Source organism: Pongo abelii, chromosome 2 (genome assembly GCF_028885655.2).
Source record: "Pongo abelii isolate AG06213 chromosome 2, NHGRI_mPonAbe1-v2.0_pri, whole genome shotgun sequence".
NCBI classification, from domain to species: domain Eukaryota; kingdom Metazoa; phylum Chordata; class Mammalia; order Primates; family Hominidae; genus Pongo; species Pongo abelii.
The window spans coordinates 122,479,836-122,507,450 of NC_085928.1; the positions used below are offsets into that span (position 1 = coordinate 122,479,836).

Consider the following 27,615-nt stretch of genomic DNA (forward strand, 5'->3'; position numbering starts at 1 on the left):
TTTTAGTAGAGATGGGGTTTTGCCCTATTGGCCAGACTGGTCTAAGACTCCCATACTCATGTGATCCACCCGCCTCGGCCTCCCCAAGTGCTGGGATTACAGGTGTGAGCCACCATGCCTGGCCTAATTACATGAATTACACTTAAAGTTGATTTTTAAAAAAGAATATATCCTTACTAAGAGATGAATACAGCTAAGAGTTCATGAAGGACATTCTGAAGGTAGTAAGAGGCACTGGTACAAAATGATTATGCATAAATCCTTTGAATTTTCTATTTTATCCTTGTAGAGAGCTGTTTTCATATTTTTCCTAGTAAGTCAAATGCTCCACATTTTTTAGTACAAAAAGATAAGGTACATTTTGTAAAGTGGCTAGTATGGAGAATATTACTAAAGATTGTTAACGTAAAAAAGTAAGACACATCAATGGCTGGATGTGGTGGGTCATGCCTGTAATCCCAGCACTTTGGGAGGCCAAGGTGGGAAGACTGCTTGAGTTCACAAGTTCAAGACCAGCCTGAACAACACAGCGAGGCCCCATCTCTACAAAAAATAAACAAAATTAGTCGGGCATGGCAGCATGTGCCTGTAGTCCCAGCTACTCAGGAGGCAGAGGTGGGAGGATAGCTTGAGCTTGGGAGGCTGAGGCTGCAACGAGCCACGATTGTGCCTCTGCACTCAGTCTGGGCAACAGAGCGAGACCTTATCTCAAAAACAAACAAAACACACACACACAAAATCAAACTACTTGAACACTAATATCTAGTTTTTGTTTTAAAAAGGACCCATACACATATGTACACACTAAAAACACTGGAAGGGTATACAACAAACATTAACTGAGGTTATTTCAGGATGTAGGATTGTCAGTGATTTGATTTTTACTTCCTTCTCTACACCTTTCTGTTGTGTGAAAACAAGGAATATGACTATGTTATAGTCGGGGGGAAAAACCCATCACTGTTATTTATGTCATGAAAGCAACAGATGGCCATGTGTCCTTGCTCTGGCAGGCTCTGATGAGAGAGGGCTTCGTTTCATTCATGCTGCCTGGTTACTAACCAGAAAAGTCAAGTTGTACACAGTAACCAAAGAAACTGGGCTGAGAGTCTTAAAACCCGTGTTCACGCTCCGACTGTGCCCATGTTTGCTACCCTAAAGTCATTTGCTCTTTGGATCTCGATTTCCTTATCTGTACAAGACAATGGTTGGAGTTAATAATTGCTACAAGTGCCTGTTTCTCAGTTTTCAAAAATTTCAGCTCTGATGCAAACCCCCAGGAATGATGGTAACTGATCTCGTTTTAAAAGATTGGGTGGGAAGTTGCAGGGAGGATGATTAAGGGCCTTCAACCCCCATGTCCCTGCATCCCCCATGAATCACTTTCCATCAAGGTAGCTGGCACATCCACTTACAGTCTTCCTGCCAGCAAAAATGAAAGCCATTCTAAGTTCAGACACAAGACCAGCATGGGTTCCCATTAGCAGAAGCTTTTCCAAAGCCCTCACCTCAATCTAGACTCCTTCTTCTCACCCAGCACTCTGTTCTGGGCAGGGTTTCACAGCTTCTCCATGACCACCAAAAACATCCAGTCACTTAAAAACAGCTTTGGAGCAGCTCAGGCCAGCACTGAGCAATTAGGCATTCACGATGCCCCCTGCTGTTGAGTGGTAATTAGTTTAATGAAGGACTATTAAAAACACATAAAAATCTCAACCAACAAAAATAAACAGAGCAGCCAAAGTCAGCATCTTACATGTATAACTGGGCCTGCATGTAATGTAATGCTAATGCAAAGAATGCCCCACACAGGTGCTTAGAAATATGTATGTGTGCTCCCTAGGAGCCCAGGCCTTTAATTGGCTTTAATTTTTTTAAATGTTCATTGTATATCATGACCACCCATATATACACAATGTTAATTCTAGAGAGTGGTTTTAACTTCTGACTAGAAAAAAAGATATACAATTTATGAGAAAGCATAGACAGGCATTCTTTCCACCTTTGCAACTCCCATCCAGTAAAGACAGATGACTGGTGGATTGCCTAACCTCTTCCCTAGATGCTCAAATTTCTGAAGGGTGGCTTTTTGCTGTAAAAGAGATGACTCAGAAAGGCGCATTCACATTGAGAACTTTTATTTCCCTGATTCCCCCCACTCTTTTTTGTAGATGGTAGTAAAATGAAGGCAACTTGGATTGTGAGGGGGAAGGAGCAGGTAGCTGCTGCTGTTCCCTGTTGGCTGTTCCCCCAAGTCACTGCAGAGAGAGGGACAGTGCCTAAGGCTTTAAAAGCCAGCAGCCAACAAGTCAGGAGCCCAGGTGTGGAGACCTCCCTTTACCTCAAAAGAGGGGAAAAAAAGATAACATAAACTACATACTTATGATTTTTGTACTTTTCTGTATGAAGTACCTCTTAAAATTTACATTAAAACAAACAAAAATACACCTCCAATCAAAGAAGCCGGACACAAAAGAGTGCATACTGTACAGTTCCACTTACAAAAATCCAGCAAGCCACTGGCCAATGGAGGGCGTTTCTTTAATCACATCTTCTTCCTCTTGAGGGCAAAGACAAAACTATTCTTAGAAAAACCTCTACCAGCAGCAGATTATTTTTCCCTTAATAATAACAACCAGCTAAACTAGTAGAGTAGCATAATTCAGAGGGAACAAGATCCTTTTCCTGCTCAGGATGAAGTGTGGGAGAAAAACACGAATGAATAGAATCATTTGCTCCTGGGTGAAACCCTGCCATCAAGGAACTCCCATGCTTTCCAAATATCAATGCTGCCAACTTCCCAAAGACCAAAACATCACAATTCCCCCATATTTACAAGTTAAAGCAAGCCACGAGTAAGAGAGGAACTGAACCACCCGGGAAAGGCTGCAGCAAAACAGGAAGTTATAAACAAGGCTCTCAATTCACTATTCTTCACTGATGTGGGTGCACAGAACACAGAGCCCATTCTTGAGGATTAGACTCAATGATGCTAACATTTGCCTTACTTGATGAACTCCTCCCCTGAGGCTGACTTTACCTTAAGCGCACCACAGAGTTCAACAGTGTCTGCATCATCAACCACGGTAATTCGAAAATTTGGAGTCTGCAGAAGTTCTTTGAAGAGAAGGCCGTTCTCCATTACTTTGCTGCCTGTTGAAAGGTTAGACAACAAGGATATTAACAACAGCCTCTAATCTTAATTTTCACACCTAATACACTTTAAAATAACTTTCTACTTACTATAAAAGTAACATATGTTCATGATAGGATATTTAGAAAATACATAGGAGCAGAAATGAAGTAAAAATATCCCGTTTCCAATAGAGGTGATCATTTGCAATTTGACATACATTTTTAACTGACCAAATGTGAATCTAAAGTTTTTCTTGGCCAGACATGATGACTCACACCTGTAATTCCAGCACTTTGGGAGGCTGAGGCAGGTTAATCGCTTGAGGTCAGAAGTTTGAGACCAGCCTGGCCAACATGACGAAACCGTGTCTCTACTAAAAATACAAAAATTAGCTGAGTGTGGTGGCACATGCCTATAATCCCAGCTACTTGGGAGGCTGAGGCAGGAGAATCCCTTGAACCTGGAGGTGGAGGTTGCAGTGAGCCGAGATTGTGCCACTGCACTCCAGCCTGGATGACACAGTGAGACTCTGTCTTAAAAAAAAAGTTTTTCTCAAAATTGGGAACATAACGTATATGTGGTTTTATCACCTGCTCTCTCTGAATTTGAGAAGATGGAAATGCTGTCAGAATACTTGTTTTTGCTACCACTATATTCCCCTCCTTTGGGACAGTGCATGGGATGTGATGGCATTCACTAGTTTTCACATATTACAGTTTTTTTTTTTTTTGGAAACCTTTGATTAAAATACAAAAGCAAACAAAAATAAAGTCTTACACACAAAGCCTGATGTGAAATCTGCTGTGGTTGGTGGGGCTCAGGGTGAGGCTAACCAAATCCATCCTACCCAGCTCTAGAGAGACTGAAAATCAGGATCATAAGGTTTACCAGCCAAGTCTTGGCTCCCAAATCAGTGTCACCACACAAAGATAAAAGAAGGCACACTGAATACTACAGCACTTGGGCTCTGCCTGCCTCGAGGTGGGAGACCAGCTGTTCCCAAGCCTGTATGCACAGAACAATCATCTGGGGATCTTTACAAATACCAAAGCCCGTGCCTTATCTCAGATCAATTAAATTACAATCTCTGGAGTGGAGCAGGCATCAATCGTTTTTGAAACTCCCCAGGTTGATTCCAATGGGCAGACAAGTGTGAAAACCTCTGATATAACCTCGTTCAGCTTCTGCTTCATCGGTAACAATACTGCGGTACAGCTAAATCAGAATAATATGTGAAAACAATCTTTCACTGGTAAGAAGCACTCAAATATCCCATGTAATAATTATGGAGTCAGCTGACATTTGCATGCTTATTATTATGATTTCCTCCATGTACAGACAGGGAAACAGAGGCCCAGAGAGGTTTGCCAACTTGCCCATGGTCAAACACCTGGTAGAAGGAGAGCCCAAATTCTAACCCATATACTGCTCTGGCCACCAAGGCCCATGCTCTGAGTCTCTATCCTATGCCACCTCTTGGGGATGGGAAGACAGAGGATAAAACAAGCAAAAACTGAACAAACATACATCAGAATTAGAGCTATACATTTCCAAAGCACAAAAAAGCATGACTGTCAGCTAGCGCGGTGGCTCACACTTGTAATCCCAGCACTTTGGGAGGCTAAGGCAGGCGGATCACGAGGTCAAGAGATTGAAGCCATCCTGGCTAACATGGTGAAACCCCGTCTCTACTAAAAATACAAAAAATTAGCTGGGTGTGGTGGCACGCACCTGTGGTCCCAGCTACTGAGGAGGTTGAGGCAGGAGCATCACTTGAAACCAGGAAGTGGAGGCTGCAGTGAGCCGAGATCACACCACTGCACTCCAGCCTGGGCGACAGAGCGAGACTGTCTCAAAAAAAAAAAAAAAAAAAAAAAAAGAAAAAAGCATAATTGTCAACAACTAAAACTACACCAAGAAGTGATACAACGTCAAAATAATCCAGGCCATCTGAGGGTTGAGAGAGGGTGGAGAGTGGATGAAATGAGACTGGCCAGGAGTTAATCATTTCTAAAGATGGGTGATGGGTGTGTGAGGTTCACGATACTGCTCTACTTTTGTTTTCTGAAGAGTTTCATAATAAAACACAATATCTACACCCAATACTTGGAAACGCAGTCTACTCTGTAGCATTACTGTTCTTTCATTTAGCTGAGTTCCCCTTTTCCAAATGCTAGAACTATGTCAGTTTGTGCAAACTGTTCTCTTCCTTTTTAAACAGTCCACCAGGCTGTCTAGGTGACTCTGTGCAACACTGTTGCATCATCTGGGTTGGGTAAATCAGCCCCTGGCCCCTACATCATATTACAGCCTCACTGTGTCTCTCCTCCCACTGCTCAGTGCCTCCAACATGAAGGATGCTCCTGAACATTGCAGACCAGCCCCTCCCTCAAGTCACTTTAATCCAGCCATCTGCAGCTGGAAGCTTGGGTTGCTGGTGAACAAACTGAGGAATGGGCAGGGGAAGGCACACTCTTGGCTTGCCATAGATACAAGGTAGGGTCTATGGGTTTCTTTGTGGCTGCAAATAACACAATGTCCATCCAAGAGGTGGGCTTGATTTACAGCAATCTCATATTTTCTCAAAGGTACCTTTTAAAATTTATTACCTTAAATCATGGATAATAAGTACTAACTTTATTGATTTATTTATTAGACAGAGTCTTGCTGTGTTGCCCAGACTAGAGTGCAGTGGCACTATCTCGGCTCACAGCAACCTCCACCTCCCAGGCTCAAGCAATTCTCCCACCTCAGCCTCCTGAGTAGCTGGAACTACAGGCATGCACCACCATGCTCGGCTAAGTTTTGTATTTTTAGGAGAGATGGGGTTTCGCCATGTTGGCCAGGCTGGTCTCGAACTCCTGACCTCCAGCAATCCACCTGCCTTGGCCTTCCCAAGTGCTGGGATTACAGGCATGAGCCACCGCACCCAGACCATAATAATTTTATTATTAATTTTATTATAACGTAATTATTAATGTAATACCAGTCATAAGCCAGCACGGTGGCTCATGCCTGTAATCCCAGCACTTTGGGAGGCTGAGGTAGGTGGATTGCTTGAGGTCAGAAGTTTGAGACCAGCTTGGTCAGCATGGCGAAATCCCATCTCTACAAAAAATACAAAAATTAGCCTGGCGTGGTGGTATGTGTGTGTGTGTGTGTTCCCAGCTACTCAGGAGGCTGAGGCATTAGAATCATTTGAGCCCAGGGGGCGGAGATTGCAGTGAGCCGAGATCACGCCACTGCACTCCAGCCTGGGCAACAGCGTGAGACTCCGTCTCAGAAACAACAACAACAACAACAAACCCCAGTCATAAACAGTGACATGGCAAGCAGGGACTCAGGGCATCTGTACAGGACAGATAATACTTGATATCCATGTGGGAAGGCTGCCCAAAACTCAATGTAAACCAAAGACAGGAAAATCCCTTCTCTGCCACACCAAGTTTTAGAGGCAATTAACCTATTTAATAAAACTCCTTCAAAACCCTTATTTTAGTTTGTGATTCCATATGTGTTTGTGTACTTACAAGTTCCATCAGGAGCTTATGTATTCTAGACATTTGGCACCATGCCTGATACATAAGAGGGTTTGAAAAATAATTGTGGAATGACTGGATTAAAATCCTCAGTCTGTGGTATGCCCCAAGAACGAAAGGAGACCTCACCACAAGAGGGCACTGTAGTTCACCATGACAGGATTTTGAAGACTGAAGCTGCCCTATCTTTTCCCTCCACAGAAGACTCAAGTGGGCCACGATTCCTGAACCTACCATAATTTAAAATAGTCCCTATGCATCAACAAAGGATGTCTGGATAACCACACTGCAATGATCAAATACAGAAAATGTAATGTTTACGTAATATTATTATCTAACATACAATCCACATTCAAATCTCACCAATCACCTCTGCATTGTCTTCCACAGCAACCCTCCCTGCCCAATCCAGGACCCCACACTGCACTTAGTGCTCATGTCTCCTTTTTTATTTTTAGAGACAAGGTCTTGCTCTGTCACCCAGGCTGGAGTGCCATGGTGCGATCACTGCTCATTGCAGCCTCCACCTCCCATACTGAAGCAATCCTCTCATCTCAGCCTCTCGAGTAGCTGGGACCATAGGCGTGCACCACCACACCCGGCTAATTTTTGTATTTTTAGTAAAGATGAGGTTTCGTTTGTCATGTTGGCAAGGCTGGTCTCAAACTCCTGACTTCAGGTGATCTGCCTGCCTTGGCCTCCCAAAGTGCTGGGATTACAAGTGTGCACCACCACACTTGGCTAATTTTTGTATTTTTTGTAGAGATGGGATCTCATTATGTTGCCCAGGCTGGTCTCAAACTCCTAGGCCCAAGTGATCTCCCACCTTGGCCTCCCAAAGTGCTAAGATAATAGGTGTGAGTCACCATGCCTGGCTTGGTAACATATCTTTAGTCTTCTTTATTCTGGGACACTCCTTTAGCCTTTCATTGTCTTTCATGACAATGACTTTTTTGAAGAGTCAAAGATGTCATAGGCCTGTTGTTTTGTAACATATCTCTTACTTTGGGCTTGTCTGATATTTTCTTATGATTAAATTCAGGTTATAGGCTGGGCACAGTGGCTCGCACCTGTAATCCCGGTACATCAGCAGGCTGAGGCAGGAGGATCCCATGAGGCCAAGAATTCAAACAAGACTCTACTTCTAAAAATTAATTAATTCAGGTTATATAAAACAATTTTTAAACATCACTTTCATATTCTATCTTACTTTCAATGTTTTACTTAATTTTTTTTTTTTAAAGAGACAGGGTATTGCTGTCACCCAGGCTGGAGTGCAATGGCGTGATCATAGCCACTGCAGTGACTACAGCCTCGCTCAAACTCCTAGCCTCAAGGTGATCCTCTCACAGCAGTCTCCTGAGCAGCTGGGACTACAAGTATGTACTACCATACCAGGCTAATTAAAAAAATTTTTTTTTCTTTTTTGGAAACTCCCAGCTACATTTCCTAGGGTGATTTCAAACTCTTGGCCTCAGAAGATCCTCAACTTTAGCCTCACAAGAGCTACTCCACCCAGAAATGCTTTACTTAATTTAATTCAGGTCATCAGTGCTTATCACAGTCCACCCCACAGAGAAGGCATAGAAGCACCGGGTAAACAAATGCCAGAGGGAAAGAAATGTAACTTGTGTGCTTTTATATGTTTTTTTAAACCAAAAAAGCCTAATGCATCCAACTAGAAACTTTCCTACAACAAACAGGGCTAGAGTCCTAGCCAGGATTGGATCAGGGATTGGGATTGGAGATTAAGATTTAGTCTTCCAGAATGAACTGGGAAAGGATTATTGGCAAATAGGATTGAGTTGGAACAAACTAGTTAATCTTTTTGGGAAAATATAAGTAATTACATAACAATTTCACAGGCTATATTAAAACTGCAGATAAATAAAAGAATTTACTGTAAAAGAATAAGACATATTCATATATGTACATACTAGCATACATATATAAATAAATTTTTTCCAGAAGAATATTTAGAAACTGCTAATAGTAAAAGCCATTAAAAAAGAATGAAATCAGCCAGGTGCAGTGGCTCACATATGTAATCCCAGCACTTCGGGAGGTCGAGGCAGGTGGATCATGAGGTCAGGAGATCAAGACCATCCTGGCCAACATGGTGAAACCCCGTCTCTACTAAAAATACAAAAATTAGCTGGGCGTGGTGGCACGTGCCTGTAATTCCAGCTACTAGGGAGGCTGAGGCAGGAGAATCGCTTGAACCAGGGAGTTGGAGGTTGCAGTGAGCCAAGATCACACCACTGCACTCAAGCCTGGCGACAGGGTGAGACTCCATCTCAAAAAAAAAAAAAAAAAAAGAACGAAATCATGTCTTTTGCAACATGGATGCAGCTGGAAGCCATTATCCTGAGTTAACATAGGAACAGAAAACCAAATACTGCATGTTCTCACTCATAAGTGAGAGCTAAACATTGGGTACTCATGAACATAAAGATGGCAACAACAGATACTGGGGACTACTAGAGAGGAGAGAAGGGAGGGAAGGATTGAAAAACTACCTATTGGGTACTACGCTCACTACCTGGGTAACAGGATTAGTCATAACCCAGACCTCAGCATCACACAATACACCCATGTAACAAACCTGCACATGTGCCCCTGAATCTAAAATAAAAGTTGAAATTATAAAAAACAAAAAAGAAACTGCTAACAGTGATTCCCTCTGGGAAAAGGGAAATGGGTGGGAAACTGCAATCTTAGTTCTACTTTTCCACCTTCTCATGGTGCTTGAATTTTTTTTTAAACCTGTGGCTGTATCACTTTTGTAAATGACAACTTGGGTAGGTGGTATCATAGGCTATTCTTTTCTTCTTTATATTATTTGTGATACTTCTCCTCTCCAAAAAATATTATTTTTCAAAAAAAAGTTTTGTGTCCAAATATATGGAATTGTTGATGGAATGCTATGCAGTTATGAGGATGTACAGTATGTTAACAGACTCTGAAAGGTTTTTGTTACATATTCAGTGAATAAAGCAATTATTAAACAGTATATGATTCACTACAAACATAATAGTTCGTACAAATAGAAAAAAGGATATATAACAAAATTATCAAAATTTTAAAATGGCTTTCTTTTGATTATCTCTATCTTCCCTAATAATCATGTAAAATACCTCCATAATTAAAAATAAAAATTAAGGTAGAAAATTCCAAAAAAAAAAAAACCCTAAAAAGCCCTACATATAGGCAGGTATAAGAATCTGGAGCTACATTTTCCTGCGCATTCATCTCATGCAAGAGAGCCTGACATCTCTCAGAGCTTCCTTTTACAAAGCTGTCAAGGGGAAATGATTCATATTGCTTGCAGGTTTGACAAGGGTGAAAGTAAGTTCTGCAGTGGTAGATAAACTTTTGCAAAGCATCTGAAAATACAATAATATTACTCTTCCAACAAAGCATCCTCTAATATGGTACACAGATGCTTGAGAATTCTCAAAGCCCCTTTTAAAAGAAATGAAAATTTTCATAATGTCAATGTGAGAATGATGTATCTAATGTATAATGTGTAAGAGTAGAAAAGGCTTACTATTTCAGAAAACAGAAGACTCAAATTTGTTCCTGGCTTCTACATTAGTGTGTGATCTTGGGGCAGGTAATTTATTCTCTGAGTCTTATTATTCACCTGAAAATGGGGGTCATTCAATCAATTTTTAGATCTCATTGGAATCAATGAGGATCCAGATACTAGCATCTGTAAGAAAAGAAAATTTGGGTTTCTGAGGCCAGGGGACCCCTACCATGGATGTAGCCACCTGTTTCTTGGTACAAGCAACCTTCCACTTTTGTGTTTAACCTCAATAATTCATTATTGGATCACAGCAAGTCAGAATGGTCTTCTTGGCCATATTCATTTATATTCATTCTAGAAGTTGTTGAAACACTTCAGTTCCACAAAATAGCCTCCTTACGTAAAACCCTTGCCCCACTGAATGCCCACTAAGGATTGTTAAGAGGGACAGGGAAGAGTCTATTACAGAAAAGATCAGAAATGGAATATGTACATGTTCAAACATCAAATGTCCAGACTCCTGGGGTCCCTCCAGGCAGTGCTTACCGATGGTGGTCTCACAGAACTTCTCTGCAGCCACCTCATTGGCAATGTTGGCTCCCATCAGCACACTGATGTCAATACCCATCTTCTCACGGATGATGTCAGAAATGAGTTTCAGCCCCTCGGGGCCCTCGTCTATGCCCTACAAGGATGCCAAGAAGTTAGAAGAAAACAAACCGCCAAATCAAAGAGGCATGGGATAGTAGATGTCCCACAGTTACACAACTTGAAAAATGTCTCCTACTTACAAGAGTAAAAGCATCTATACTGCCTATGTACAGCTTAAAGAACAATCAAATGAAGAAAATAAACATGTACTCATCACTCGTGTTAAGAAATAGAACGTGACTGACACCACTGAAGTCCCCTGTGTGTCTCCTCTCAAGTTCATCCTCCTTCTACTCCTGCTCCCCAGGGTGAGCCACTGTCCTGAATGCTGCATGCATTGCTCCCTTGCTTTTCTTGACTATATTACCACGTTGGATGGTCCCTAGACAATGTTATATGTCATTATCCCTGGTGTTTCAAGTCTATAAAGAGAATTGTGCCATTCACCTGCGATGTGCTGTCTTGAACTACAATATCGTTTTAGAGATTCACTCATGTGGCTGCATCAAACTTCTAGTTCGTTTCTGTTCACTTACTGCACAGTATTCCAAAATGAATAGTTCACATTTCATTTGTCTACTCTCTTGCTGATGACATTTGGGTTGCTCTAGTTTGCCTTCATGAACATTCATCTGTAAATGCTCTGGCACAGCCTGTCTCGGGAGTTCTTAATCTTTCCAACTACATGGGCCTTACCCCTGGTAGTCTGGTGAAGTTTATGGACTCATTCTCAGAATTTCATATGCATAAAACAAAACACCTAAAATAACCCAGGAATCCAATTATGTTGAAATTTGTTTAAAAAACAAATTTATGATAAAGTAATATATGCACTGTTTTATTAACGCAATTAGAAAAAGATGTCATGGCAGGTCTAACAATTACAATTTCCAAGTAGTGATGAGTATAAAATGATACCTTGAGATATCAGAAAAAGGTGTAAACTGAAATGAAAGCCCTGTGACTCCTATTGACAAGGTCTCAGATCCTGCTAATACTGCTATTACTGAAACTTTGGCTGTGAGCTGCATTCATAAATGAAGAGAATGCTCATTTCACTTAGAGGTTAAAATGAGTTAGAATGCAAGGATTTTTTTCCACCACATTTAAATGCATGAACTTCCTGCATTCAACCTGTGGACCTTCAGAGGTGGTTCGTGGAGTTCTGGTTAAAAACACATGCTTTAGGGTATATATCCAGGAATGGGCACTAATGGTTATTAATTTCCCAGCTAATTCAAACCGCTAGTGCTTTCCAGATGGCAGGCTGAGTCCCCAGAGTGGACTGAAAGGGGCGGCACAGCTCTTCACATCAGTGCTGCTGCTAGTCTGCTGCAACAGAAAGCAGCCCACTCTCAATCTGAGCTAAACTAGTCTTATATTTTTTATGGCTTTTGGGCATCTTTAAAAACAGAAACAAAAAACTGCCACAACTTCCCCTTCAGCTCCAAATCTCAAGCAGATGAAAGTGTGAGGAAATGAAATTTCCTGATAACCAATGTCTAGCCCTGGGCAGCATGCACTCGAGTTACCTTGATGAGGGTGATTCCCAGCGCTTTCTTGGGCACTCTCCCGGTGATCTCATCACAGATTCTGTGAATGAACTGGTGGGGAATGACAAACACCAGCAGGTCTGCATCCTGCACAGCCTCGCTGAGATTTGAGATGGCAACCTGCAACCAAAAGGCAAAGAAGACCGTTTCTCCTCTTATATCAAACCTTGCCCTGTCCACATGGTTTCACTTACTGACCATTTATCAGATGCCTACTATGTGCAGAGCATTGCACAGATAGACAAGGAAGGCAAGTGTGTTTGCTTTGCCTTCCTTATTCCTTATGGGGGTCTGAAGCAGAGGGTTTGCCTCTGTCACCAGCTGGGCAGGTGAGTTATCCTCTCCACCCCTCAACTGCCTTATCTGCAAAAGGCACCACTAATAACACTATGTGGGTTGCTCTCTGTTGCTCTTCCACCTCATCAGCCCCCCATCCATTTTCCGCTCTTCTCTGCCCCATTCTGTTCCCAGGAGGCTGCTTCCTCTAAACTATTTCCCCAGGCTCCCTTGTTCTCTGGCTTCCAGTGGGCTTCAGCCAATGGGAGGCACTGTCAGGAGATCAAAGGATGGGAGGAGAGACAGGTCAAGGGTATTTATCAGCCTCCTCTGGCCACTTCTGCCTAGGCTCACAGTGTTTCTGGCTTGGCTTCACTCCACAGCTGCACCTGCTGCCAGGCAGCCCCTTTCTAAGGCCATGTCTCTAAGCCCTCTTCAGGCTGGTGACATGTTCTTTCCCTGACCCTTTCAGGGGTGGTAATGGCTTCCTGCTGTTGCTAATCTCTGAGCACTTCACCAACCCCTGTTGATTCCCTCAACCCCATGGCCCCTCTGTAAGTGATCCCACACTAAACTCTCCTTTGAGAGTGCCACTGTGAGGACTAAATGATATAGAAAACTGCCTGGGACTTGATATACACTCAACATATGTCAGCTATTATGACAATTTCTTTCCTTAAGGGTGAAGATTAGTTTAACACAGCAGAAGTGAAGGCATGCAGTGCGGACTCCAGGGCACATGGTCTCTGGCAAAGGCTTCTTGCTGCGCCTAGTATCTGTTCTTCCTTATTCCTCAGCATTAGAACCCCTAGTTTCAAGCTGGGCTCCTGAATGCCGGTAAAGAAGGCTATGTTTCCCCGTGCTCCTTGCAGCTAGATGTACCATGTGACTGAGTTCTGATCAAGGGAGCATCAATGGAAGTGCTGCCTGTGACTTCTAGAAAATGTCCTGGAAGGTCCTTCTCCTTGCTTTTGCCAGTGGCAATGTGAAGGCATGGCTGAAATTCAGACAGTCATCTTAGAGCAGAAGGAAGACAGCACATGCTGAAATGGCAGAACAATGGAATCAAACAAGTTTCTGCCACCATGATGCTACACCAACCACAAACGTCTTTACATGAGAGAAAAATGCATAAGCATTTACCTTGCTTAGACCACTGTTATTTTAGGTTTTCTGTCATATGTATTGAAACCTAGCTATAACTGACTTAGTCCCCATTAAGCATTCCTGGTTCCCAAAATGAAAGGCCTTGGATGAAGATTCTTCTCTGAGGAAATCGTGTCTGTCACAGGAACATCATTCAGAATGGGCCAGCCTCTGAGGAAACCTAGTTTGGGGGTTGTGATGGAGATTGCCAACTCCCAGTCAAAATTCCTTCTCCCCTTTCTCTATAATCACAGACCTATAAGCTGGTCGCTAGTCATCTAGCCAGGGACTGTGTTTCCCAGCAGTCCTTGCAGCTACACACGGCCATGGACCAAGTTCTCATTGTTGGATGTGAGAGGGAGAAGTGATTTCCACTGACAGCCCAGAGCCCTCAAGACAGTGGGTTGCCTCCTCCACACTTTCTCTTCCCCCTTCCTGTGAGCTGAAAACCTTGGTAACTTAGCCTTGATCACAGTGAGGGTTACAAGGCTTAGGAGATGGTACGGGGGAAAAAAAAACAAAAAAAACATGGGACCAAGAATAATGGTGTAAAGCAAACCACTGGAGTATTTCTATGTGAGAGGAAGACAAGTCTCTTGTTCTTTGTCACATTATTATGTCTTTTGCAGTATCTTAGCCTATTACCTTGACTAATGCCTGTGCTAAGAGTTACTCCCTCACACAAAGGATTCCCCAAAGAAAATGTATCTGAAGTTTAGCTCCCTTATCCATTCAGGAGGTGTGGAGGACTTCCATAATTTATTGCCTAGCCTCCATTCCCCTTCTTTCTAGAAGAAGTTTCCTTAAACTTCCTTTCAAAAGCTACCACTTCCCCATTTTAACCATGCCATTTGGGTGGAATTGGCCCCTACCCCATTCCAGGGGTGGTTCTTAACTTGTTCAAGCTAATGGGCACATTAAACAATCAGAGCCAACGAGAAACCAGTAGATGTCTTCTGGGAAACGGATGCTTCCTTGTTCTTCAGGAGGAGCCATGGGTCTTTCCTTGAACAGTGTGGGATGCTGCTGCGAAGTCTGGAACTACTGCATCCATGTTTACAAATGTGAGGGGAGAACCTACGCCACGGGGCTACCATGTGGATGAAGCCAACTTTGTGGATGGCAAAGCAGGGGAACAGAGGGAAAAACCGGGCCCTGTTAATATCATGTAAGCTGCTGGTTCAGGCTACACCTGAAGCCAGCCCTACCTGGATCTTTAGTTACAAGAGCCAAAACATTTAGCTTTAAGCTGATTTGAATGACAACCTAGAGTTACTCCCCATAGAGCAGATCAAAACCCAAAGCTCAGCACTTCTCCCTTGTTAGTGGCAGACCCAAAGCAGGGAAGGCCTATTTGCCTATTTTCCTCTTTGGAAAGGCTTCTCCAGATTGGTAATCTAGGCTAGGTAGTCCACAAGTGGCGAAGATTTATTACAAAAAAAATCCACCTGCTACATTATTCCTCTCACACCTGGAGACTCCACCCCCTCCAACAAAGCATTTTCTGATTCTATTGCATTAATCTCTTGATGCAGGCTGGGCGCCATGCTCATGCCTGTAATAATCCCAGCACTTTGGGAGGCTGAGGTGGGTGGATCGCTTGAGGCCAAGAGTTTGAAACCAGCCTGGCCAACATGGCGAAACCCCATCTCTACTAAAAATATAAAAATTAGCCAGGTGTGGTGGCGCACACCTGTAATCCCGGCTACTTAGGAGGCTGAGGCATGAGAATCACTTGAACCTGGGATGGGGAGGTTGCAGTGAGCCAAGATTGTGCCACTGCACTCCAGCCTGGGCGACAGAGCAAGACTCTGTCCCAAAAAAACAAAACAAAACAAACAAAAAAACAACCCTCTCAATGCCAACCCACAATTGGCCTGTGTGTCCTTTATTGGCAAAGCTCATCGTCTTGCTCTCATGTGTTTACCTGTGTCCCACCCATCCTCCCACGGCCTTCAGAAGAACTCTGACCGCTCCTTCCCCTTCAATACTGGCCTTGCTCAGATGGACATTTATGCACCCTACTCCCTGGTTCATATGGAGCCTGGCCGCCTGACTTTTAATTAAAACCTATTCCTCTGGACCTACTGTTTCTCCTCTTCCCCATCCACCTCTAACACATACACACGCCTCCCTTTCCCCCTTTGGAGCATTTTCAACATGGTGAAGTGGAAAAAACACCAGAACTAAAGAGAAAAAATATAGGTTTGAAGGTCTGGGTTGCACATCTGCAACTGACCAGCTGTGTGACCTCTGGCAAGCTACTCAGCTTCATTGACCTCAGTCACCCCATATGTAAAATAGAGATAAAAATTACCTTTCTGATCTAGCTACCTCACAGAACATTTTCCGATTAAGTAATATAAGTGACAGTGTTTCGAAACTACAAAGACCTTAACAAATGAAAGCGTATTCATCAGAAAAATCTACCTGTGTCCTGCAAATCCTTAACTTTTAAGGAATCGGCCTATTCCCATGTCTCTTGCTAAAATACATCCCCAGCCAGGCTCAGTGGCTCGTGCCATAATCCCAACAATTTTGGGAGGCTGAGGTGGGCGGACTGCTTGAGCCCAGGAGCTCAAGACCAGCCTAAGCAACACAGCGCGACTTCATCTTTACAAAAAATAAAAAAAATTAACCAAGTGTGGTGGCGAGTGCCTGTGGTCCCAGCTACTTGGGAAGTTGAGGTGGGAGGATCACTTGAGCCCAGGAGGTCGAGGCTGCAAAAAGTTGTGATTGCACCACTGTACTCCAGCCTTGGGGACAGAGTGAGGCCCTGTCACAAACAAACAAACAAACCATTCTCAAGGAAGCTGCTAGCTGGTCAGGATTTCTTCTGTCTCTTACATTTCCTTCTTAATAAATCAAAGAGGAACCTGCAGGTGGTAGGGAATGTGATGGTCTCTAGGACAAGTGGTTGGGGCTTATTCTCCTCGGTGGAATACTTAGGGTTTAACCCACAGAAGCAACGTGTACAATGCGAGCTGTATTTTTATGGTGTGCATGGTCCGTTCACAGAACGTTATTCCTCTTACACAGTATCAGAACAAGTTCTCATCAGCTAATGAGATCATGTGAATCTCATCTTTCAGAATAAAACCTTTTGCTAAGCCCCTACCCGATTTTCTGCTCTGAAAATAATCAGGAGCTGCTTTGGAAATGGTGACTGATTTTGTGAGCCTCCTGCCAAAACTCTGAGGGTGTCCATCATTCCAGATTCTGAAATATGCCGGGAAGCACAACTCAGAACAACAGGTCTTGCCTTTCAATGGTGAGTAGGACAAACAACCCAGAATGAAGGCATCAGGGCTGGTTTGCTTAATACCTAGACTTTCAGGAGCCCAGTGCTCTTAGTCTAAGTTAATAAAAACCTAATAATAAATAAAAATCATTGGAAACAAAGCTGGTGACGTCTGTGTGGACAAGCCTGAAGGTTCTTTTGTACCTCCTGGATCCACCATCACTGTCCACAGTGTGTGCTCAATGAGCTTTTACCTGTTAGCAACATTTTATCTGCAGTCATCAGAGTGGGCAAGAAAAAGACCTCACTTTCATCATCACAGACTGATCTCCTCACCCTCCAAAGATGCTATTTTATGGTCTTTAAAACCAATTAGGATTAAAATGCTTTCTCCATTCATTCATGACTATAAATAGGCTCACTGGATCAAATCTGAAGAAAAAATCTCTAAGTAGGAAAATAAGAACAGCTTCTCCCTGCATCAGAAATAATCACTATCAATATTTTGGTACATTCCTTCCAAGGTCTTTTTGAGCCTACAGAAATGTCTAAAATTGTATTTATAGAATTAAAGTAATATTTTATATCTTTTTAATATAGTATTATAAGAATTTTCCTGTTATTCAAATGAAGACTTTTCCCCCTAAAATCCATAAATCTTACTACAAACCTTTTTGTACCAACATCATAGTAATGACAGATAAAACAAGGATAAGCCAAATAAAAGATACCAAGGCTGTTCTCATTTTTATCTAATCTCTTAGGGCCACTAGTTATTTCTACTTCAAGTCTGTATGAATCTACATGCTGAAACAATTCTGGTTCCTAATGAGAATGGTGTGGTTTAACAATGGTCCAGCTGCCGTGGCTGCACAGAGCATCGTGGCCGGGCTCTACTGCCAGTCAGCTAACCGGATGCCATGGCAACTCACCTACATTATCTGGGGGATGTGTGTACTCAGATTCAAGATAATACCAGGAGTAAAACATATAGCAATGTCATACCTGGGACATGGTAGAGGCTCAAAAATAGTGTAATTTTCCTCTGTCTCTTCATCTCACTTGCAGGCAAGATCTCAGGTGAAATTCACATACTTGGCTCTACATGCAGAAACATGACCCTCAGACAGAGGACCTTATCTGATGGTTCTTACGTAAACATGCCACTGTTGGTAAGTAAGGCTACTTCTGGAAAAACAGCTATCTACCGCCTGGATTCCCCAGTACAACACCAATAATATCAATTTATTATGTACCCCCATGGTTCCCAAAGCATGGCTCCTGAACCAACAGCATCCCCATTACCTGGGAACTTGTGAGAAATGCACATTCAGGGACTGCACCTGAAACCTACTGAATCAGAAACTATAGGAGTGGGCCCACATATCCCTGGGAAGCTCTCCCAGTGATCTAATGAACACTAAAATTTGAAGATCACCAGGGAAAACTACTCCTCTAATGAAATCAAAGAGTTAAATCCAGGGAGGAAAGGAGTAACACTGAGGCTTTGCACTGAACTGACATTTTAATTTTCAGAAGGCTTTCAGCAAAAATTAGTAGGTATTACCCCAACCCTAGTATCCAAATGTAAATTATTAATTTTTTTTTAAGTCTTGCCCTAACCTTATTTCCCATGTGATACCACCTAAAGCACTGAAACAAAACTCTTCATCCTGGTTTGTTCTTCCTCACCACTTCCACCATCCTTGGCATTTATTCAGACCACAAACCAGGCACTATTCCAGGTGCTGAGGAGACATTAGTGAATAAAGACCTATGCAAGAAACTATACTCAAAGAGTTCACAGCAGAATAAAAAGGTAAACATTGGACTTCATAATTAAAAACTTTTGTGCTTCAAAGGATACCATCAAGCAAGTAAAAAGAAAACCCACAGAACAGGAGAAAATACTTGTGGAGAAAGGGGACCTGTATCTAGAATATATAAAGAATTTGTATAACTTAATAATAAAAAGACAATCCATTTTTTAAACAGACAAAGGATTTGAATACACATTTCTCCAAAGATATATAAGTGACAATAAGCACAAGATGCTCAACATGGTTAGCCATCAGGCAAATGAAAATCAAAACCATGAATGAGATACTCGCTAGGATTAAAAAGTTAGATAACAGCAAGCACTGGTGAGAATGTGAAGAAACTGGAACGTTCACACACTGTTGATAGGAATGTAAAATGGTACAGCCACTTTGTAAAACAGTCTGGCAGTTCCTCAAAAAGTTAACTCTACTCCTAGGTATACACACAAAAGAAGTGAAAACATATGTTCATACAAAACATTGTATATAAAGGTTCACATTGTACATAAAGGTATTATTCATAATACCCAAAGAGTGGAAACAGCTCAAATGACCATCAACCAATGAATGGGTAAACAAAATGTGGGACATCCATACAACAGGACTGTATTCAGCCATAAAAAGGAATGAAGTATTGATACATGCTACAACATGGATGGAGCTTCACAGCATTATGCAAAGTGAAAGAAGCCAGTCAAGGAAGACCACATATAGTAAGATGCAATTTATATGAAATATGGAGAATAGGTAGATCTATAGAGATAGAAAGTAGATTAGTGGTCACCTAGGGCTGTGGGAGAATTGGGGAAAACTATGAAAGGGTACAAGATTTCTTTTCAAGGTGATGAAAATATGTTAAAATTGACTGCAGCGATGGCTGCACAACTATGTAAATATATGAAAAAAGTCACTGAATTGTATGGTCTGTGGATTATATCTCAGTGAAGCAGTTTTTTAAAAAGGAGTCAGAAGATGAGAGGCAATGGCACCTATATTTCATGGGGGTGCTGGAATCTAAATCCTGGTGGCACTGGCTGAAGCTGGAACAGGGAAGCAAAAGAGTCCTCTACCTTGATGAGCTCCAAACACAGGCTCTGGAAATAGAGCTAGAAAACAGGATCAACCATTTCGCAATTACAGAAAATAATGAGCATTCTTTTTTTTTTTTTAGACAGAGCATTCTTTTTTTTTTTAGATGGAGTCTTGCTCTGTTGCCCAGGCTGGAGTGCAGCGGCGCAATCTCGGCTCACTGCAACCTCCGCCTCCTGGGTTCAGGCAATTCTCTTGCCTCAGCCTCCCGAGTATAGCTGGGATTACAGGTGTGCACCACCACACCCAGCTAATTTTTCTTTTTTTAGTAGAGATGAGGTTTTGCCATGTTGGCCAGGGTGGTCTCGAACTGCTGACCTCAAGTGATCCGCCCCCCTTGGCCTCCCAAAGTGCTGGGATTACAGGCATGAGCCACAGCGCTCGGTCCCAAAATGCTGGGATTACAGGCGTGAGCCACCGCACCCGGACTTCAGAAAATAATGAGTGTTCTTTTCATTCGGATCTAAAGGGAAATCGCAAACCCAGACTGGCTCAGCTTTTAGTGAGCAGGCAATGACATGGTGAAGTCACTGTAACAGAAGGCTCCTGTGTGGGAGGGGCCTCATGATGAGTGTGGACCTGGGGAAGGGTCAGGTTGGCAGCAGTTTGGGGGTCTCACACAGAAAAGTCTCAGTCTGAAGTCAGCACATCAAATGACAGCATAAACAGTGAGCTTGTGTGACAGAAATGCAACAAACCTCTCCTGCTTGAATTGGAAAGAAAAACAATAATTAAAAACTGGACTTTTAGGTGGCTACCTGAGGCTGGAGGGTGAGGGACTGGGGACATATTGGTCAAAAATTTCACTTAAACAGGAAGAACAGGTTCGAGAGATCTATCAGACATCAACAGGGTTCTGGGAGTGAATTCTCCTGCCTCTGTCCACACCCAGTGACCAGGGGTGGGTGGTGGAGTCAGTCAAGTGGGAGGCAGGCTCTCTCAACTCCTCTATGTCGATTCCTTCCCTCCCACTCTCCCTGTTCGCAGCACAGGCTCCAGCTTCACAGAACCACTCAGCAGATTCACTTCCCCCAACATTCCTTAAATATTCACTGTAGGAAAAGCACTGTGCTAGGGACTGTGGGTGAATGAAGAACCAGAGAGCAAGGTCACACACTGAGGGCACGTGGAGGTAGACAGACAGGTACACAAGGGACTGGCACCAGGCAGCGTGGGAGGAAGGTAACAATGAAGCATGTAGTTTACCAAAGGGAAGGGGCAACCAATTCTGATAAAAATGAGAAAAGTGAAGCTCAAAAGAATGATCTGCCCCAAGAATGGATTAGAGATGACCCCATAGGCCTTCCATTGCAGTGGAAACAGCTACCTCTTTTATTCTCTCCAGCAGATATTTGGACAACTTAACTTCTAAGCTCACAACTCTAAAGGTTCTTCTTCCCCCACCAACTGCACCAAGAATAACTGTAGGGAAATGCTGGCTCACCCGAGTCCAGAGCAGAAAGTCAACATTGTCTGGAAGGCAACAGATTCAGCATGCTCAGGGATGCGTCCACCAGGAATCAGTCTGAACCGTAGCCCTTAGCTGTGTGACCCTGGACAAGTTCATTAGCCTCTCTGAGTCTTGGTTTCCTCCACTATATAATCAAAATAATTATCCTAATAGGAAAACCGGTAGTATCAACCTAAGAGGGTTATTGAGAGGATTAAATGAGGCTAAATGTATTGCTTAGCACAGTGCTTGACACTAATGAACACTGTAAATAAAACTTCCCACATTTATTGATTTAGAGATCAGTCTCCCCTGCTCAGTTCCTTGAGGAAAGCAACACTGTCTTATTCCTCTTTCTGTCCCCAGCACCCAGCACTGTGCTTTGCATGCACAGTGCATGCTCATAAGGTTTGGTGAGTGAATATATGCAGTAAAGGGTATTTCGTTAACAAAGGACATGAGCTTCTTGGGTTAACCATAGGAATCAGACAGCCACAACTGTCTGGTTTTCAAAGAGATTATGATAGAAAGCCACAAAATGGTGAATCTGACAACAGAAGAAGTTCATAAATTCCACTCAGACAAGCAGCAGGGTACACCCTTTTCACTCCCCAAGCTCATTTCTTTCTTCCTCCGCAAGTCAATAGAAGGAGGTCAGGCAATAACCCGTATTTTTCTCTCCCAGACTTAATAAGCTTGAATTTAAACTGTCAGTCTTACATTTTCCCATTTTCTTCTATCTCCTTCTGTAATTTAGGCCTTGACCCTGACTTTAATTACAGATCATTGCATAAGCTGTCCTAGCAAGCTGATCTCACGCACTTAGGGTATAGCAGGAGCTACTTGGGGAGCACGAGCAGCCTAAGGCAAATTTGTTAGTTCCAGACGTGGCTGGCACTTTGAATGCCAAGGAGGAAACCTGTTATGGGCTGTACCTCAGAATGTGACTGTATCTGGAAACAGTGTCTTTAAAGAAGTAATTAACTTAAATCATTGGGGTGGGTCTTTGTCCAATGTGACTGCTATCTTTATAAGAGGAGATTATGACAGAGACAGGATTAGAGGGAAGACCACGTGAAAATACAGAAGATGCTATCTACAAGCCAAGGAGAGAGGCCTCAGAAGAAATTAACCCTGTCAACACCCTGATCTCATGCTCAAAACCTCCAGAATTATAAAAGATAAATTTCTGTTGTTTAAGGTACCCAGTCTGGCACTTTGTTAAGGCATCCTTACCAACGTAATAGGAAACCCATTTTCAGAGTCAGGAAAACCAAAACCAACCAACCAATTGGTAGTGGAAAGGAACTGGGGAAAAGGGAAGCAGCTTTCTCAGTTCCAAGACCCAAGTGCTGCTCAGCCAAGCATAACTTGCAGAATGAACCAATGTACATTTCACCCCAAAGTCTTACCACATTTTCTGGCAGCTTGTGTCCAGGAAGATATTTTACATTTTCATGGTCATTATTTATGATGTCTGTCAGTTTTCTGCCATTAACTGTTTCTTCAAAGACCCACATCTTGACTGTGGAGGCAAACTTCTGAAGTTTCTTGACATTATTACCAATTATTTTTGCAACAGCTGAACCCCTACAAAAGAAACCGTGGAAAAGAAAAAAATAAACTCACTTGGGCAGGAAAGAAAAGGCATTTTATTAAAATTCAAAAGACTTGTGTTTTGATTCTGATTCAAACACTGAGCCTACTCAAGATGTGATGTGTATCAGTCCCAAGCCATTTGAAACTTAGTTGTTTTCACACGGAATACCACCGCCTGTGACCGGGAAAGCACCAGAATTTGGCTTAAGGTCAAAATGCACCACCCCTTGAAACTAGTAAGAATCAACCTATCTTGGAAGACAACGTCACAGGCAGAAGAGAAATCCACCCCAAAGCATGAAAATGACCCTAGAGGGTCTTCAAAGGATATTGAGATGTACCTACGGTAAAATAAACTGTGTCTTGATGAACTGCAACAGGTGCAAGGCAGAATCACAAAGGAAAGACAAGAACCTGAGTGGATTCCAGAAGAGGAGCAAAGGGAGAGCACAGGGCCCAGTTGCTGAGTACTTTGCACTCCCTCCTCCCTGCAACCAAGCCGGCCTCTGGCCCCCAAGCTCCCTTTTCTCTGCATCTCTATTTAGCAAACATGTTCTAGTGACGGCTCAGTCTCCCATAGGCTTTCCTGCAGGGGACAAGAATGACCCTGATTTGTTAACATCTGTCCTCCCGACAGCAGTGTGGGTCTGCACGTGGTTGCTGCAGCAGAGGAGGTCGGACCAGGCACCTGTGTCCATCTCACAGAAGCTGCTGATGGGGCCATGGTGGGCACTTGATCCTAGCTGAGCCTGTCAGGTTTTCCCTCTGGACTTTCAACTGAGAAACAGTTTGTTTCTTAGATGACTTTCCTGGTGTGAGGAGCAAATGAGAGAATGCAGTAAAGAGCATCTTGCAAATTCATGTGTTAGGGCAGTTGCTACTTTTTCTCACAATTATTCTCAAGACAACTTGATGAGATGGAGTAGGGGGTGATAACAAAAGGCGGGGGCAGCCAAGTGGATGCAGAACATGTTGGAGACATTTATTTTCATCCCTGGATGAATCTGTTATTCTAACCCAATGATAATACATCCCAGCATATAAACCTATATGCTTTAACAACCACAAAAATTCAAATAATTCTAACAGATTATAATTATTGTCCCTTTCCTGACATAGAACGGATAAACTGAACCTGTGTTTCTCAACTTTGGCTGCACACAGAGTTACCTGGGAGGTTTAAAAGTCCTGAGTCCCAGATCACATCTCAGGCCAATGGAACTGGCACTTCTGCGGTGGGATCAGGCATCTGTACTTTTTAAAGCTCCCTGATGACTTGATGTGCAGCCAGGGCTGAGAGCCACTGCTCTGCACAATGATTAGAATTCCGATGCCCTCCTCCCTCACAAAAGAATAGCTGTAGATATCAAGGCTATGCAGCTGTACCTGTGAAATTCTTATTCTATGCCAGCAGGACACGTTATTAGAAAAATCCCCATTAATCCAATTCTCCTACTGACACTTTGTAGAAAGGAGGCCAGGAATCTCCCACCATCACTACCACCTTTATTCTAATCTTGGAAACAGCTGCTCACGTACTCACAGGGAGATAAAGGCTGTGGTTCACAGTGTTCCCTGGCATCAAGTAACTTTCACAAGGTCATAGAGAACAAGTGTGGTTCTGGGGGACTAAGCATCAACTGATGAGGGGCTATGAGACACCAGAAATCTAAGTCTAGTAAACCAAGTGGAAAAATAAATCGGAACCAGGAATCCCTCCCCATGATCTTACTGGAATACACTTGCTTTCCCCTTTACAGCTACCTCTTGGGGAAGCCAAACATTTGCAACCAGAGGCAAACCTGTAGTACCTGCTGCAATGAGTTGGGAATATTTATTTATTTATTTATTTACTTACTTAATTTATTGATACAGGATCTCACTCTGTCACCCAGGCTGGAGTGCAGTGGCGCAATCACAACTCACTGCAGCCTCGACCTCCTGGGCTGAGGTGATCCTTCCAACTCAGCCTCCTGAGTGGCTGGGACTACAGGCACGTGCCACCACACCTGGCTAGAGTTAGGAAAATTTAAACAAACATTGGTACCATTAAGAACTAGGCCCTCCAGACCATGTCTGTATGTCCTTTGGGATTCAATGGGGCTTAAGGTGACAGGATAAAAAAATTAATACGGGGAATTCCAGTTATTTTACTCTTGGGGGATCATCAAGACCTCATTCTATCTCATTCCTGGTTTCATCAATAATTTCATTCATTCACTCATTTATCACAGTCATCAAATATTTACTGAGCACCTACTATGCGTAATGCATTGGGCCAGATGGTGGTAATACAGCAGGGGAAAGGCAATGTGTTCTTTGCTCTCAAAAGCTTACCACCCGCTCAGAGAGAGAAATAGCTAAAAGGCATTCATGATGCTGTGTGTGGTAAGAGGTGGAGGAAAGTGGAAGCAGATGTGGTTAGAAGGGTAAACTGCAGTGGACTTCAATACAAAGGACCCAACTGCAATACATGCTGATCCATGACAAGTCTCCCAGGCTCAACCTTCTATTGAGAGAACCATAATGGACAGCCAGACCCAGGGTGCAGGGAGAAGACACGAGAATGGTGCTCAGGAAGACCAAACCCCTGCTGAGAAGCAAAAAAGGCTTCACAAATCAGGGCTGGGAAGAGCAGACACAGCAGTGCTTTCCACCCAAATACTCAGCTAACTGCAGACACATGAGTGAGCCCGACCAGCTGATCCATAACTCATAAGTAATCATAAATTCTTGTTATTTTAAGCAGCTGAGTTAGGGGAGAGTGGGCTGTGTTGCAGCAAAAGCTGACGATGCATAAATACAGCATCTTTGACACAACTAGAGGCCACTCCAAGTAATTGTTGGCCAAGCTGTTGGATTTGCCACCCAGGGATTGGCAATGTGGTGGGAGGGATTGGGGGCTGGGGTAGTGTTCAGTGTTGAAGGAAGGACTGTGGAATTAAATTCACATATGGAGAGGAACGAAATGATCCTAGTACCTTAAGGCCTAGTTTTGTTCTCTATATATAATTTATACAATAATTTTTTTGGCAAGGGTGGCGGGGAGGCAGGGCATGGAGGAGGAGGACCAGGACTTAAAACTCTATATTTCATTTTGTTTTAACCCCCTTTGGTATACTCTCTCTGTTTGTTTGAGACAATGTCTTGCTCTGTCCTCCAGGCTGGAGTGCAGTGGTGCAATCATGGCTCACTGTAGCCTTGACCTCCCAGGCTCAAGGGAATCATCCCTGGCCTCTCGAGTAGCTGGACTACATGTGTGCCACCATGCCCAGCTAATTTTTAAAAAAAATTTTTGTAGAGATGAAATCTCTCTATGCTGCCCAGGCTAGTCTTGAACTCCTGGGCTCAAACGATCCTCCCACTTTAGCCTCCCAAAGTGCTAGGATTATAGGCATGAGCCACTGCACCCAGCCCAATCTCCATGTTGAACTGAATATTTTCTCTGTTGTCCACTTTTATTTGTATGGTTTATAAAAAATCAAAAAGTATAACCTGCACCCAAAACTCCTTTGTGCCTCTGGAATGGTATGAGATGCATTTGTCCCAAGTGTTACCTATTCTGACCAATGTGAAAGAGCAGTTTCATTTTTCTTGTGGATGAAATAGAGCAAGGAAAGTGTTTTGGTGGAGCCAGAGGGTTTTGAAGGGACCAGAGTCTACTTATAAGTGACATACCCTGTTCTAAAGAAATGGGCCGGGGGTGGTGGCTCACACCTGTAATCCCAGCACTTTGGGAGGCCGAGGCGGGCGGATCACAAGGTCAGAAGATTCAGACCATCCTGGCCAATACGGTGAAACGCTGTCTCTACTAAAAATACAAAAAATTAGCTGAGCATGGTGGCGTGCACCTGTAGTCCCAGCTACTCAAGAGGCTGAGGCAGGAGAATCGCTTGAACTCGGGAGGTGGAGGTTGCAGTGAGCCGAGATCACGCCACTGTACTCCAGCTTGGGCTACAGAGGAAGACTCTGTCTGAAAAAAAAAAAGAAAGAAAGAAAGAAAGAAATGTGACTGGCCAACAGAAGGCCAGTCCAAAAATGTACATAGGTATATTAGAGCTGAGCTTAAAATAAAAGTACTGACTACAGTCCACAAAGGTGGTTTGCATGTGAACAGGTCATAGTTGGGGTCCCACGGCCACACTGCTGGCACTCTCCATGTCTCAGCTGCTTTCTGTAACACTACACAAGCATAGTCAGGCACAGGTCTTATCTATCTGTCTATCTATCTATCTATCTATCTATCTATCTAATCTTTCAATTCCTGCATATCTATCTCTCTGTCTATCTACCTGCCTGCCTATTTTTCAACTCCTGCATATCTATCTATCTATCTGTCTGTCTGTCTTTCAACTCCTGCATTTTGAGAATCGAGGGCACAGGTCTTCATATGGCTGGGTCAAGGGCATGAGCAGCCACCTCCACATCAGGCTCAGCTCATCCATCTACAAAATGATGCGGGGGTCAGGTAATCTTTAAGGTTCCTTCCAGGTCTATGATCGAATCCAGTGCTTCCCAAAGTGAGAAATGGGTACTAGGGATACACACGAAACCAAATGACACTGAATCACTCGTGCCCTTTT

General features: G+C 43.1%; 1 protein-coding gene across 1 annotated transcript in view; it reads right to left on the bottom strand.

Moving 5' to 3' along the window:
* The window catches only part of GPD1L (glycerol-3-phosphate dehydrogenase 1 like), a gene marked incomplete at its 5' end in the record, with an annotated part of 64,079 nt that overhangs the window by 18,512 nt on the left and 17,952 nt on the right, over positions 1-27,615 (bottom strand). The window contains 4 exon segments of the mRNA NM_001133203.1: positions 3,041-3,153; positions 10,754-10,892; positions 12,391-12,531; positions 22,846-23,023. Coding sequence (NP_001126675.1) covers positions 3,041-3,153; positions 10,754-10,892; positions 12,391-12,531; positions 22,846-23,023 — 571 coding nt within the window.